We start from the raw sequence: 14,691 nt of genomic DNA, 5'->3' as shown, positions 1-14,691 counted from the left end.
TCCTCTCCCACCACCCCAGTCTCCCATCGCAACATCTTTCTCTGGCTGAATCCCTGGACCCTCCTAGGCTCCAATGTCCAATCTGTCTCTAAACGGAGTCTCTTCAGCTGTACCCTGTCTCCGTCTCTCTACACCTGTTTATTCCGAACAGGGAGATTCAGCCCCCCCCCCCCCCCAGCTGGGAGCAGGGGACACACAGGAGGGGATCAGTTTGGGGCTCCAGCCACCCACCCACCCCTTCTCCTTACCCAGCTTTGCCAATTGCCTACAGCTTCGGCCTGGTGTGTGTGTGTGTGTGTGTGCGTGTGTGTATGAATGAAGGAAACGGAGCCGAGTCCTGAGTGCTGGAGTTTGCGGTGTTGGTGTGCTGGGTCTCTGTGTGTGTTTCTTTGTGTGTGTGTGTGTGGGGGGGGGGACGCAGAGCCCTGGATGTATGTCTATGTGTGGGTGGGTAGGTGGGAGCCGGGGCACTTGGGGAGTGTGTGCGCCTTTTTCTCTGTGCAGATTCCAGGGGCTACGGGGGAGGATGCAGGGTTGGGGAAGAGGAGGGCTGCTGGAATGTCAAGGTGGAGAAGCAGCAGCGGGGTTCTGGACAAGCAGGGGGACAGGGGCCTGGGGCACAGAAACGGGCTTCTGCTAGGGCCCCTCGTTTGGGTGGCTCCCCAGACTGTGCCTTTCTTTGTCTCCGTCACCTTAGCCTCTGCCCGTCATCTCCTATATCTCTCCCTGTCTCGGTGGTCTCTGCGTGGGGGTGAGGGCGACACCGTCGTAGGCGCTCCAAGCGCCGCTTCCCTTTCCTTCCGGGGGCTCGCGGCTGGGGGGTGGGGGTGAGTTATGCGGGGGGAGGGCCACGGCTGCGGCAGGAGCGGGTTGTTCCCGGCGCAGAATAGACTCCTGTTGCCATGGAGACGGGAGCGCGGGCCTCGGGGAGGGAGACAGGCTCCTGCATAGGTATGGGGTATAGGATTACGGGGTCCTGGCGGGAGGGGGGAGGGGGCTGAGAGGGAGTGGGGGTGGACAGGAGATGAGGTTGCCTGGGTTCCTGGAGGAAGACAAGGCTTGGGCATCAGGACGCTTGGGTCTGTGAAGGTAGAAGCCCTGCGTCCCCGAGGGGCAACCAGGGAGCCTGGCTTCCTGAGAAAGGGCACAACCTGGAGAGGGGAAGCCGAGGCTCCCGAAGGAAGCGGCTGGGAGAGCAGCCCGCCTGGCTCCCCGAGGCAGGAGGCTGAGCCTCGGCACTGCCCGGTCCCCGAGGAACAGCATGACTGCGGAGGAAGGATGCTTGGGTCTCTGAGGGGGCGGAGGTCGGGAGCTCCAAAGCCTGGTTCTCTGGGGAGGGGGGCGTTAACGGTGGGAAAGGGGGCTGACAGGCGCCTGGACTCCGGAGCTGACGTGCAGCGGGCTCAACCCCCTGCCCCCCTTTTCTCTGTAGCTCACCTGGCTTTACGGATGTCGGGCTTCCGGATCTCGGGACAGACCGGCTTATTCTTCGCGCCCCGTCCTGCTCCTGCCTGCCCCCTCCCTGCCCCTCCTTGTCTCCAAGTGTCTTGGTATCGCCGCCACGCGTCTCTTGTCTCTGAGCATCTCTAAGTCTCCGCGGAACCCCCCGACAGTTCCCAATGGCCCCTTCCTCCCCCGCGATCCCTCCTCCCGTGATCAAGAATGGTTTCGTCCATATGTAGAGGAAAGCTTTATTCCTCGAACCGGGCTCGGAGGGTCACCTCCCCCCAGTCCGCCCCCTCCAGGGCCTAGCCAATCCCCTCGCTTTTTTTCAAGGGTTCATTTGCATAGAAGGAGGTGGTCGGCCAATGGGACCCGTGCTTTCTGCCGGGGTGGTGGGAGGGAGGTGGTTCCGTCTCTAGGGGGAAGCTTTCCACTCTCCTGGGACGGAGACCTTTGCCCCCAGGAGAGGAGATCCAGGGTAAACTAGTAGGAGGTCCCGGGGAGTAGGGAGGTCGACTCCTGGACGATCCGACTCTGGCTGGTGGCGTGTGTGTGTGTGTGTGTGTGTGTGTGTGTGTGTGTGTGTGTGTGTGTGTGTGAGAAGGGGGTCTGGGGGTGTTCAGCTGAGGAGGGGGCTGTGGCCCTGGAACAAGCCAAGGAGTCCGCTATCGGGGGCTGGATCCTTAATTAATTTCTGCACCTGGAGGGAAAAGGGAGAAGGGGGGAAGAACTGTAAAGAAGGGACGAGTGAGCCAAAGAGAGGGAGAGGAAGGAGGAAGAAATAAACCCAAGGGGCCGATCGTAGGGTTAGGGGAGGGAGGTGCAAGCCCTAGGGATGAGGGAAGGGAGGGAAGATCGGTCTGGGACTTGGGGAGCTCATGGGGCTGGGGAGTGAGATGGGAGGAGAGAAGGGAGGTACAAGCATAAGGGATGGGGGAGGGCCCCAGGGGAAATCTCGTCTACCTCCTTGAAACGCGGATGGGCAGAATCGCCCACCAACTGCAGTATGAGGCACTCGCTGGTGGTAAGGAAGACCCCGCTCTGGCGCATCCTGGACAGAGCCAGCAAGCGGTCCACCTGACTGGAAGAAGAAGTTCGGGGGATGGGGGGCCGGATCAAGCTTGGAAGTCTCTCATCTCTCCCACTGTGGGAGATCGGGTGGTACTAGGTTGGGTGGCCTGGACTCCAGCCTCTGGCTCTGAGAAATGGGTGAGGGAGTGTGGCTGAATGATTGATATCCAAGAATTCCACCAACACTGATTAAGCCCCAACTGTGTACCGGGCAGTGTTAGGCTCGGGGGAGGAGGGGGCTGGAAGATCAAGGAGGCCTGTGGGTTGGGGCGGGGCGGGGGGGGGGCGGCGCTGGGAGATCTAGACTCCAGTGGTACAGAAAAGGCGGAAGGGGGGTGGAGCTTTGTTCTTCCTACCTGGGCCTAGGATAAGGATAACAAAGTAACCAGAGGAGGGAGAGCTTACTTACATTGGGGGTGGAAGGTGGGTCAGGCTGGGAAGGCTTCAGGGAGGGGATGGACTTTAGAATGAAGATGTAACCCCTTCCCTCTTCTCACTGACACATGATTCAGTCCAAATGGGAGGTGTGTCTGTGAGTGGGCTCCAGCAAGCCACCCAAGGACCCCAATGCTGTATGGTGGCCCCTCGCAGGGGAGCCGGGTGGTACAGCCCACTCATTCATTGCATTCCCCAAGTGTCCCCTTGGGATGGCTTCCACCGGTCCCAGTGTCCCCCTGGCTGAGCCGCCTCGCTGGCTCCCCTCCCCACCTTCTCACTGACCTGCGGGAGGAGCAGGCATCCGCTACCACGTGCACCTCGAGGCCTCTCTCAAGAAGGTCCAGGGCTGTGCTCTGGGGGGAGAGATCAGGGGCGGGCCGAGGTTAAGGGTGAGCCCGGGGGCCTGCCTGTAGTCAAAGGGGGATCCACCTACCATAACACAGGCTTGGGCCTCGATGCCACACAGCAGCACGGACAGCAGGCCAGGCCTGGCCTTCATCAGCTGCTCCACTTCAGGAACCACCATGCTGAAGCACGTCTTGGGCACTGCCCGGATACCCTGGGCCCCCAGCTCTGGGACTGTGGGACCCAGGCCCTTGGGATACTGTTCCGTCAGCATCACTGGGATGTCCAGCATCCGGGCCACCTGGGAGTAGGGGGAACAAATGGGGCGGATGGGGGGAGGGGTCAGGTGGGAACAAGACACCTGGAAGGGGGGTCAGGCATGGACAGGACACCTGTAGGGGGGTCAAGTGGGTGCTGTACAGTCGGAGGGGAGTCAGGTAAGGGCAAGACAGCTGGAGGGGGGTCAGGTGGGGACAAGACACCTGTGGGGGGGGAGGTCTGTGGAAGCTGGGAGGCGAGGGCAGGACGGGTCCGCACCTGGAGCATGCGGGCGGACACGGCCACGATCTGGGGGAAGAAGGAGATGGTGCCTCGGAATTTCTCCTGCATGTCGCACAGGAAGAGCATGGAGGAGCCGGGGAGCACGCGGCCCAGGGCCGGCCGGGCGGCTGCCATCGCTGGGGAAGAGAGACAGCGGGCTGGGGGCCGTCCAGCCTAGGAGGGCTCGGGAACCCCGCTTTATAGAAAGGGAATGCGAAACGCGGGAGAGGAGGGGCAAGGGACCCCCGCCCTTCTCTGAAACCCCGTGCCAGGATTCGAGGCGGAGCTCCACCCATGTGCCTAGGCCCGCCTAACCCCCAACGGGTCTGCGCTTGCTCCCCCAGTCCCCAGGGGTCGGAGGTCGAGAACCCCCAGTACTCACTGCCTCCTCGACCTTCTCTAGTTGCTTAGAAATATAAGAAGTCCCGCCCCTGGCGCAGGAGGCCACTTCGGAGCATGGGCGGGGCCCGAGGCGCCAATCAGAGAGAGGGAGGGGTCCGAGGGGCCAATCAGTGCTCAAGGCCCTACTAGGCCCAGAAGTAAGAGGAAGAGCCTCCAGGTCCCGCCCTTGGCGCTTCCATTGGCTAGCTCTAGGTCCCGCTTCACCAATCAGAAACCTGAAATCCTTGGAGAGGCGGTGTCAAGAAGAAAAGTCTGAGTCAAAAAGAGAGGCCAGGTTCTCTGACCGCTGACCCTCACCTAGACCTAGGGAACTTGGCTTGCAGACTGGGCGTGAGAGCCAAGCTCGCGAAGGGTTACGTAAGGCAGAGACAGGGGCTGGGGCTCTGGGAGCTCTGTCCTAGCCAGGCCGCAGCCCTATGGACCAATGAGGAGGCTGCAGGTTTGGTGACGTCACCCGTCTCCTAGAGGAATCATGGCCCTCCCCCATCCCTTCCTTACTGCGCAGGCGCGAGCAAGGGGTGGGCGCGCCAGGAGGAAAGAGATGAGTCCAATCCAAGGCTAGCATTTATTAAGCTCCTGCTGAGTCCTGGCCTCCGGGCTAGGGGCGTGTTGGGCTTGCGGGGGGTGGGGGGAGGTACCCCCAGAGAGACCGAGATGAGCGAGGACGGAGGGAGGCGGACCCAGGGAGGATCAAGCGGAGGGAGACCAAGCGGGCTGGGTCCTCAGAGCCGGACCTGGGCGTTCGGAGGCAGAGGGTCCCCAGCTCCGGGCTCCTGCCGGGCTGGCGGCCCAGCGCATCTCCTCCGAGACCCCCGGGGCGCGGGGGGACAAGGGGGCCGGGGCCCCGTAGGGAAGGCATTGACCCAGGTCCTGGTACTGGATGTCTGCGGTATCATCGGGCAGAGCCGCGGGCTCATGGAGCATTGGGGGGAGGTGGGGAGCCTGGACAGACAGGGAGGAGGCAGGGGGCACCTGGGCAAGCGCGGAGGGGTCTTCAGGGGTTTGCAGCCTGGGACTCCAAGAGATGGTCTCGAACAGCTCGTGGGTCGGGCTCTGGAGAGCCCCGGGACTCAGGGCCAGCCCCGGCCCAGGACTCTCCGGGGCAGCCAGGGCTTGGGCCACCCCGAGGAAGGGTGAGGGGGGCCGCTGGCGCTGGGGATTGGGCTGGGGGCCTGGGCCCTGTCGGGACAGGACAGTCAGGGCTACGTGTTGGGTGGCCTCCTCGATATCCGCCAAACTCCTGTGTAGATTGAGAAGTTGGGGGGTGGGTCACGCCGTGTGTCTCCGAGCCACCCCCCTCTGTGCCCTGAGTGTCGCCCCTGCCCCTTCCATCCTCCCCACTCCCTTTTCTGCACCATCTCATCGTCCCATCATCTGTCTACGTTTCTCCCCAGTCCCTCCACATTCACACCCTCACCTGGGCTTCTCCGTTTCTGTTTCTTTCTCTTGCTGTCTCTCCATTTATCAGTCTCTCTGTCCCTCGGTTTCTCACAGTCAGCTTCTCCTTTCCCTCTATATATTCTGATTTGACGTGTCTCTGATCTATGCTATTTCTCTCTCTTTTGCACACTTTTTGCCCCTACCTCTTCCTCCGGCTCTCACCTGCACAACTGGTTGTAGAGGAATCTCCGGTGGTTCGGTTTTCTCCGGGGAGGCCGAGCCTTCCTGGGCTGCAGGGTCCTCAAGATTCGGGCAGCCACCCCACTCACGAAGGCGCACAGCTCCTGGGGTGCAAGTTCAGGGAGCTGCGAGGTGGCTGGGGTGCCAGGGTGCATCTCCCTGCCTCCAGAAACTATTTGGGGTAAGAAAGAGAAAGTGAGCGCTGCGTGGGGAAACACACTCCCCCCCCCCCCCATACACACACAGAAGACAAAGCCCCTCTCCATCTTTAGGCCTCAGCTTTTTCCTCCAGAAAATGGGTAGAAGTGTTTTTTATGGTCTCTGATGTTGCAAATTCTTGTAACTCTGATGTTCTATGGTGCTATTGATAGAGTAGGAAGAGAGAAAAGAGGAGGAGAGGTAATAAAAATGGTACTGAAAGAGAAAGGGTCAAGGAGCGAAAGAAGGAAATGGGAGAAGTGAGAATGGAACGAGGGAAAGAGCAGGGGATGGAGGGAGAGAAGGGGCTGGGGAGAGAAGGAGATGGGAGGAATGAGAATGGGATGAAGGAAAGAAGGGAATGGAGGGAAAGAAGGGGATTGAGGAGAGAAGGATGAGTGAAGGGGATTGGGAGGGAAAAAGAAGGATGGGGAGAGGGAGAAGTGGACAGGGGAGAGAAGGATAGAAGGGGAAAGGAGATAAGGAGAAGGGATGGAAGAGAGAAGCGTGTGGGGAAAGCAGAAGTGGAATGGGGAGGGAGAGAAAAGACTGGGAGAAAGGGATGAGGGAAAGAAGGATAGAAGAGAGATGGGGAGAGAGAAAGGGATGGAAGAGGTGAGAGAAGAGGATGGGAGGAATGAAAATAGACCTGGGGGAAAGAAAGGGACTGGGAGAGAAAGGGATGGAGGAGAGGGAAGGAGATGGGATGGGAGGGACTGGGGAAAGATATGACAGTGGAGGAGAAGGAAGCAACTTGGGGTCTGCCACTCCTGCTCATACCTTCCTGTCTTCTGGAGAATTGGCTTTCTGATCCAGGGCTGGGCTAGGGGGGGCTAATATAGAGCAGAGAAAAGGGGGGAGTAGCATTTCCCTTCCCTTCCCCAGGTCCAATTAGCACATAGCTCTGCCTGGGATTCAGAGACTGGCTTTGGGGAGAAAGGCCACCATGGTCAGCCAATTATGGGACAAAGAGGAGTCCAGGAGGTGGGGGGAGTGGAGGGGAAGAGTCAACTGCAGCAATCAAGGTGAAGGGCTCTTAATTGGAGCTGCAGCAGTGGGGGCTGGGGCGGCAGAATCCTGGGTTGCTGAGGGGGTGAGCAAAGAAAATGCGATCCTGTATGAGAAGTCGCTTCCCCTCTGCGGCTGAATATTCTGTTTTGTGGGATGAAGATATTCGTCTCTGCAGCCTCTCGGTCCGGGCTGCAATACTGCCTTGGAGCATTTGCAGAGCTTTTGTTGGCCATCCTCCATGCCTGGACCTCCTCCTTCACCTCCCTGCTTCCTTGAAGTTCTGACTTCAATCCCCCATTCTGCAGGAAGTCTTCCCCCAAGCCTTCTTAATCCCAGTGCCTTCCCACTGTTAATTATTGCCCGTTTATCCTGTATATAGCTTGTTTGTTTGTTTGCATGCTGTGTTCCCCACCACCCCACCTTAGATTGTAAGCTCCGTGAGGGCAGGGACTACCTTTTCCTTCTTTTTATATCCAGACACATACCTGGCTGGCTGGTTGCTGTCCTTCATTCTTGGAGAGGACCGAAGTGACACCATTATGTTAGAGTCAAGTTACAGGGCATCTGAGTGGCTGATCAGACCAATACAAGCTGGGGATGCTCTGCGGGGGTGGGAGTGGGGGGCTGGATTCTCTACATTTGCCTGTCCTGTGTTTCCTTTGAGCTGTTTCACTTCTGCTTTGCTCACAGAACCCAGTACCTTCTCTGATGTGGGCAGGCCATGCTGGAAGGGTTGGCATGCCCTGAGGCCACGAGGTAAGGAAAGCCAGCACGTGGCTGCCTCTGGAAGGAGCTGAGGGAGGAGATGGGAGGTCAGCAGGTTCCCAGGGGTGGGGACCCAGCTAGGGATGGCCAGGCATTGGGGAGAACCCCCACCGCTGGGCTGCCCTACCCCCTTCCCTCCCTTGCCTGGGCTCCTCACAGACTTGGCATGAGAGGGAAACTTCAAGTCGATTCCTTTGAATGCACTGGCTGGACTCCAAGCTTTCCCATCTGTCCTGGCTCAACACCCTTCTGTCTCCTGGCCCTGTCAGCTTAGCTCCGTAGGGCCTTGCCATCTGCCCTCAGCTACGCTGTCTCCTCTATTGCCAGGGTGAGCTCCTTGAGAGCAAGGACTGTCTGACTTCTATTTGGATCCCCAGCATCTACTTAATGGCACATAGTGAGTGCTTAATAAAATGTTGGTTTTTTAAATGTATTCTCTCAACATCTCTTCCTTCTTGTTTTTTGCCTGTCGTTAGCACTGTGCCTGGCACATAGTAGTGCTTCATAAATGGCTGATTGATTGATTTTCTGAAGGGCCAGGTCCTAACAGCCCATGCCATAAGTTGGGATCAATATATGTGAGAGGCAGTTGACAGATATCCTGGAGACATGTGGGTCAATGGGAAGCAGTCTAGGAGGCATCCTAACCACTGAGCAGTGTCCCTGAGGCTCCCTTGCTGGGGCTGAGGTCGGGGCTCAGTCCTAGACCCCCACAATTTGTGGGAAGGGGAGCAGGTCCCTCAGTGTGGTTCCTTCATCTGGGGCAGCTCCCTTGGGGTTCCCCATAACTGGGAGAGGATGCAGAGAGGGATGGAGACAAGGGAGGGTCAGAGATGGGGACAGGGACAGAAAGGATACAGAGTGAAATGAAGGCAGGCTTAGGGAGCCAGATTGGGACCAAGGTGAGCAGAGGGGTGGGACAAAGAAGGAAGGACATGAATATTAAACACTAACTCTGGGCTAAGCACTTCACAAATTTTATCTTATTTGACCCTTAAGAGAAACCTGGGAGGCAGGTTCTATTATGATGCCTATTTTTGAGGAAACTGAGGCAAACAAGTTAAGTGACTTGCCCAGGGTCACACAACTAGTAAGTGTTTGATCAATATTCTATCCAATGCTCCACCTAGCTAGCTTGCTGAGACCCTAACAGCAGAGTTCTGGGTGTGCTGTGTATTGGGGGAGGGAGGAATTGAACATGGGGATGTCTGCTCTGATAATTTTTTCTCCCCCTTCCCACCCCACCTTGTTGATGAAGTTATAGAATGTAATGGGCAGGTAATATATTGCTGTTGTTTGATTGTGTCTGACTCTCTGTGACTGCATTTGGGGTTTTCTTGGCAGAGATGCTGGAGTGATTTGCCATTTTCTTCTCCAGCTCATTTTACAGATGTGGAAAGTGAGGCAAACAGGGTAAAGTGACTTGCTCAGAATCACACAGTTAGTATCTGAGGTCAGATTTGGACTCAGAAAGATGAGTGTTCCTGACTCCAGGCCTAGCACTCTGATAATGTCTTAAATGACATGTTTCCACTTCATCACCCCTACAAGAATTAGAGGGCAGGTAGCCATTGGCTAGCTAAAGGCTCCCATCATGCTCCTTATGGCACTTTAAGAAGCAAAAGGGGGAGTCAGCTGTGAGGAGTATGAGCTCCAGTGGAGAAAAGAGCCAGCCTTGAAGGCAGAACCCAGCAGGAACTGGCTTAATTCTCTATCGCTATCCCCAGTGCTGACCATTGTAGATTGTACATAATATGTGCTTTAAAAATGCTTTTTAAAATTCATTTATTCATTCAAAGCCTTACTGGGCTGGTTTTCTGAAGCCTTGTGCCCAAGGGTTTCACTGCTGGGCTGATTCCTGGGTTTCTAGACCCCTAAGGTTCAAGCCCCAGGTCAGGGATCCTCCACCTAGACCTGAGGCCAGAACATCCCTCCCCCCAGCTTGCTTCTCATAGCCATGTGGCCTGAGAGGGTGGAAGGCAGCTCTCAGACCCTCCTCTCTTACCCGCTGGTGTCACTTGCTCTGAGAAAAGGAGTCCTTAGGCTTTTGTCTCCTAGACTCAAATGCAGGGAGAGGGTTAGGCTGTGCTCAGGGAGGTCATTTTCAAGATGCAGACAGTACCCTCTAGGAAACCAGTGGAAAAAGGTGGCTCCCAAGCCTGAAGGAGGGGGCATCTGAAAGCACCTCCCCAGCATCTTTTATGGGAGTGACTTCATTTTAAGTCAGTTGGTCCACAAGCTCTAACTAAGCACCTACTCTCTGCTAGGCACTGTGCCCAGCACTCTGGTTACAAGGAAGGGCAAAAGACAGTCCCTGCCCTCAAGGAGCTCCCAATCTAACTGTGGAGACAACAAATAGCCGTGAACAATGAAGCAGATAAATTGGAGAGAATCAGGGAAGAAAGGCACTAGCGATTGGGAAAGGTTTCCTGTGAAAGGGGGGGATTTAGTAGAGACTTGAAGAAAAACTAGGAAAGGCAGGTAGAGGTAGAGGGAGGTGCAAGTGGGAAGGGAAGGTGTTCCTGCCATAGGGCACAGCCTGGGAAAATGCCCAGAATCCAGAGATGGAGAAGGTTGTTCATGGAACAGCAGGAGGCCAGTATCACTAGAGGGAAAAGTACGTAAGCAGAAGAGGGATGTAAAGCATGAGGAGCCTGGAAAGGTGGGAGGGGAAAAGGTCATAAAGGGCTTTGAATGCCAAGCAAAAGAATTTACATTTGGTCCTGGAAGCAAAAGGGAGCCATTGGAGTTTACTGAATAGGGGAGGGGGTGACATGGTCCCCGTTGGTCCATGAGGCCATCTTAATTCATGCCTTTGTACTGAACCAACTGTGTCTCCTGGAGGAGTGTTAAGGATAAGTGGTATGGCTTATGAGCTGTGGTTTTAGGAAGCCAGATCAAAAGGGTATCTTGACTCTGGGGTAAACCACCCCAACAGGGACTCAACATATACTGTGTGAATTGGGGAGCGGAGATAGTTCAGAGAGTACAACGTGTGGGAGAGAAAGAGGAGAAGCTACAGAAAGCAGAAGGAGCAGCTGAACTGAACTGAGCATCCATAGAGAGATCTGTTAGGGGAGGAAGGCTAGTCATGAGGGATGGGCTCCCAAGGAGTCTCAAAGAGGGTAAGACACCTAGGCCTGACCTAAGACTGAAAAGGCAGCCCCGAGGCCATCAGCACCTACTGACTAGATGCTGATACTCCCAAGAGTTCCAGGAGAATCACACACAGACAACAATAGGGAGCAGCCAGACTTTCCAAAGTGGGCCACACTGTAAGTGTGCCTGCAAGGAGTCTTGGATATGAGGGCCTGGGGCGCCTGTCATGGGCTGATTATGAGAAAGCTTTTGATTGGGTAGATCGGAGGGCAGCTTTAAAGGCTCTTCTCCCATATATGATCCTACTGAGTCAAGGGTCTATGAGAATATGGCAGAGATAACTATTCAACAACTCTGATCAGAAATATGAGGCCAAGGATTCGGGGGAACATAAAAGGAGATGGATCTGTTAAGGTCCAGAGGTGCTGGGACCCCGAAATTCCAGGGCAAGTGACGCAGGTCCTGCCTCCAATGAAGTTGACTCCAGTCTTCTTTCATCCAGAGATAAGGTTTAGAACACCGGCTGGGATGGCTGAGAGTTTAAGAATCTGCCATATTTGTGACACGTGTACTGACAAGTGAGCCAGATTAAATCTGAGTATATCTGTGACTACAAATGGGTTGGATTCTTAAGGAATCTGAGCAATTTAATGGACCTTATATACATAAAGGCTGTGGGAAAGATCTAGGAGTGGCCTAGTTGTGATTAGGAGGTAATGGAGAAGAAGCCAGAAAGACCACGTACCACAGGTGAACACAAGGGACCTGGGCCACATGGGAAAATCCAGGGGCTTTTCCTTTTCTGGGCTCCAAATCCCAAAGACAAGGCCTTCTCCTTTTAGATCCCATCCCCATCAGAGACATGATGGAAGAATGATAGAATGCAATGCAAATGAGTTCCTCTCTACGAACTTTTGCTAACGGGTATAGAAAATCTGCCAGACCAGACCTTGATGGAGAAATTCAGAAAATTACAGTGAGTCTATCATCCAGACCAGCTCAGCATAAGGAGACAGACTGAGGGAGTTCTCTGGACGCTGGAGCCTGGGTGGGCCAGAGCACCCTGGAAGAGGAGGGGTGCCAGAACAAGAGACAGTCTCAGGTCCATTCTGGGTCACTTGTAGCCCTGCACCAAGGCACTGTGATGGGAACAGGTACCAGCTGGGAGCTTTTTTACCCACTACTCAGTCCAGGGTTGTAGATCCAGGGTGGGATGAGAAGGGGAACTGTGCTTGGCAGTGGCAATCCCAGGAGGGAGGCCCTGGACCCAGATGCAGTAGAGGTACGGCTCAGACCCCAGGTGCTTCTGAGTCCAGCTCAGCTTGCCAGGGAATACCCAGAGCAGGGATCCCAGACCAATGGGGAGCCTACAATTCTGCTACTCTGAGTAAATAGGGCTTTCCAGCTAGATGACAGGAGCAGAATCTAGCAGCATCTACTCTTCTCAGCCCCAAATCCAGGTCAAGGTCCAGGCCTGAGGTGAACAAGCAGACTTTGTTCTGAATCAGACCATTTTAGGAGCTCTGAGAGGCTGTAGATCTCTGGCCTGTCCCTGAGATCCTGGAACAGCACCACCCCAAGAAAGCAGCAACAAGACCAGCCCAGAACTTTCCTCCAGAAGAGCCAGAGCTAACATCAAATCCAAAGTCAGGAAGTAGACTAGGAGAATGTGTGAACAAAAAAAGAATTCCTTCTAAAACAAAACAAAACAAAACAAAACTATTTACTTATTTATAGTTTTCAACATTACCTTCCATTAGATTCTGAGTTCTAAATTGTCTCCCCCTAAGAATCCCATTCTAATGAGCCATGCAGATAGATGAGATGCCCAAGACATAAACCCAGAAAGGAATGACTCCAAAATACCTGCAAGCAAAGCCTCAGAGAAAAACACGACTTGGACACAAATTCAACTAGAATTTCTGGAATAAAGCAAATGTTTTGAAATAATTTTTATAAATGAGAGTACTTGAGGAAGAAAGTGGAAGAGGAATGGGAGTTATGGGAAAAAGAATTGGAAATGCAATGAACAGTTTGGCACAAGAGTTACAAAGCCTTGGCTAAGCAACAAACTCCCTGAAAATTTGAATGGACCAGATACAAGCCAATAATTCCATATGGCAATAAGAAATATTAAAATAAAGTTTAAAAAAAACTGAAAAAAGTAGGAAAATGTAAAGTAAGCCATAGCAAAAACAACTGACCTGGAAAACAGATTGAGGAGAAAAAAATTTAAGAATCATTGGGCTAACTGAACACCACAATAAAAAATAAAGATCCTAGACATCTGAAAGCTGCCCAGAACCAGAGGTCATGGTGGAAATAGACTTTACCAGTCACCTCCTTAAAGAAACTCCAGGGGTGGCTAGGTGATGCAGTGAAGAGAGCACCGGCCCTGGAGTCAGGAGGACCTGAGTTCAAATCCAGCCTCACACACGTAACACAAAAACTAGCTGTGTGACCTTGGGCAAGTCACTTAACCTCAACTGCCCTCCAAAAAGCAAAAAAAAAAAAGAAACTCCAAAATGAAAGCTCTTAGGAACATTATAATGAAAATCCAGAACTTTCAAATCAAAGGAAAAAAATTCTGTAAGCAATCAGAAAGAAAGAATTCAAGTACCAATGAACCACACTCAGGAACACACAAGATTTAGCAGCCACAATAGGAAGGAAGTGTAGACGTTGGAATGTATTCCAAAAGGCAAAGGATATGGGTTCACAATCAAGAATAACTTAACTCAACAAAACTGAGTACAGGCAAAACTGAGGGTTTGGTTCCAGACCACTGCAATAGAGTCACATGAATTTTTTGGTTTCTCAGTGCATATAAAAAGTTATGCTTATGCTATATTATGGTCCATTAAGTGTTAAATAATACTATGTCTAAAAAACCCCACTGTATATACTTTAATAAAAAATATTGCTAAAAAAATGCTAATCATCATCTGAGCCTTCAGAAAGTTGTAATTTTTTGGCTGGTGGAAGACCTTGATGTCGATGACTGTTGACTGCTCAGTGTGGTGGCTGCTGAAAGTTGGGGTGGCCATAACAGTTTCTTAAAATGAGACAGTGATGAAGTTTGCAACATTGATCAACTCTTCCTTTCCCTTGAACCCTTTGAGGCCATTGTAGGGTGGTTGATTGGCCCAGTTTCAATATTGTTGTTCCTCAGGGAACTGCCAGCTGGAGGAGAGGAAGAGAGATGGGGAACAGTCAGAACATACACAGTGTTTATCGCTTTAAGTTTGCCATCTTATATGGCCATGGTTTGTGGCACCCCGAAACAACTGAGAGTAACATCGCTGATCGCTGATCAAAGATCACAATAATAGATATAATAATAATGGAAAAGCTTGAAGTATTGAGAGAAATTACCAAAATATTACAGAGAGATGTGATGTGTAAGCACATGCTGCTGAAAAAATGGTGCCAATAGACTTGACCAACCTTCAATTTGTAAAAAGCACAATATCTGAGAAGCTCATTAAAGCAAAGCACAATAAAACAAGGTCTGCTTGTCTAATGTTACAGGTGAAAAAAATGGGTCTTCAATGAAATAAAGATTTTTCTACCACTCCTGATAAGCTGACCAGAGCCGAAGGGAAATTGTAAAATTCAGCCACAGGAGTGAAGGTAAGAGTAAAAAGGTAAAAGTGTATGAATGATGATGAAGGACTATGCAAGAGAAACTGCTTCCAGCCAATTATGGGGAGATGACACAGTGTCCCCTCTGACCATTGCTAAGACACTGTCTGGTGT

The 14,691-nt window shown here is 53.3% G+C and overlaps 3 protein-coding genes across 4 annotated transcripts in view; all 3 read right to left on the bottom strand.

Moving 5' to 3' along the window:
- Positions 1-1,569, bottom strand: part of SHISA7 (shisa family member 7) — a 10,472-nt gene extending 8,903 nt beyond the window's left edge. The window contains exon 1 of the mRNA XM_069097271.1: positions 1,438-1,569. The gene's annotated coding sequence lies outside the window, so the exon portion shown is untranslated. The remainder of the gene's footprint in view (positions 1-1,437) is intronic.
- A 108-nt stretch (positions 1,570-1,677) lies between these two features.
- The window catches only part of ISOC2 (isochorismatase domain containing 2), a 184,661-nt gene continuing 171,647 nt past the window's right edge, over positions 1,678-14,691 (bottom strand). Inside the window, exons 2-7 of one of the 2 annotated variants that reach the window (XM_069097281.1) lie at positions 4,220-4,252; positions 3,835-3,974; positions 3,386-3,598; positions 3,235-3,305; positions 2,407-2,524; positions 1,678-2,143 (exon numbers count right to left, since the gene is read on the bottom strand). In XM_069097281.1, the coding sequence (XP_068953382.1) occupies positions 2,063-2,143; positions 2,407-2,524; positions 3,235-3,305; positions 3,386-3,598; positions 3,835-3,972 (621 nt within the window). In that variant the 5' untranslated portion in view covers positions 3,973-3,974; positions 4,220-4,252 and the 3' untranslated portion in view covers positions 1,678-2,062. The remainder of the gene's footprint in view (positions 2,144-2,406; positions 2,525-3,234; positions 3,306-3,385; positions 3,599-3,834; positions 3,975-4,219; positions 4,253-14,691) is intronic. The other variant, XM_069097282.1, reaches the window with a different exon arrangement.
- On the bottom strand, positions 4,688-6,602 carry CUNH19orf85 (chromosome unknown C19orf85 homolog). Its single transcript, XM_069097293.1, has 2 exons — positions 5,842-6,602; positions 4,688-5,479 (listed from the first exon to the last, which is right to left on the bottom strand). Exons 1-2 carry the CDS (start codon positions 6,123-6,125, stop codon positions 4,930-4,932), a joined length of 834 nt encoding a protein of 277 aa, XP_068953394.1. The 5' UTR covers positions 6,126-6,602; the 3' UTR covers positions 4,688-4,929.

Source organism: Petaurus breviceps, unplaced genomic scaffold (assembly GCF_028583685.1).
Source record: "Petaurus breviceps papuanus isolate PSGF00001 unplaced genomic scaffold, PetGlider_PUasm1.0 355, whole genome shotgun sequence".
Taxonomy (NCBI): Eukaryota; Metazoa; Chordata; class Mammalia; order Diprotodontia; family Petauridae; genus Petaurus; species Petaurus breviceps.
This window is presented reverse-complemented; position numbering and strand designations above follow the sequence as displayed.

What these genes read in the sequence shown, in the direction of transcription:
- CUNH19orf85 (XM_069097293.1), bottom strand. Translation starts at nt 6,125, where the DNA reads ATGGAGAGGGGCTTTGTCTTCTGTGTGTGTATGGGGGGGGGGGGGAGT. An exon ending in CTCTACAACCAGTTGTGCAG is followed by an intron (nt 5,480 to 5,841) that starts GTGAGAGCCGGA and finishes CAATCTACACAG; the next exon opens with GAGTTTGGCGGATATCGAGG.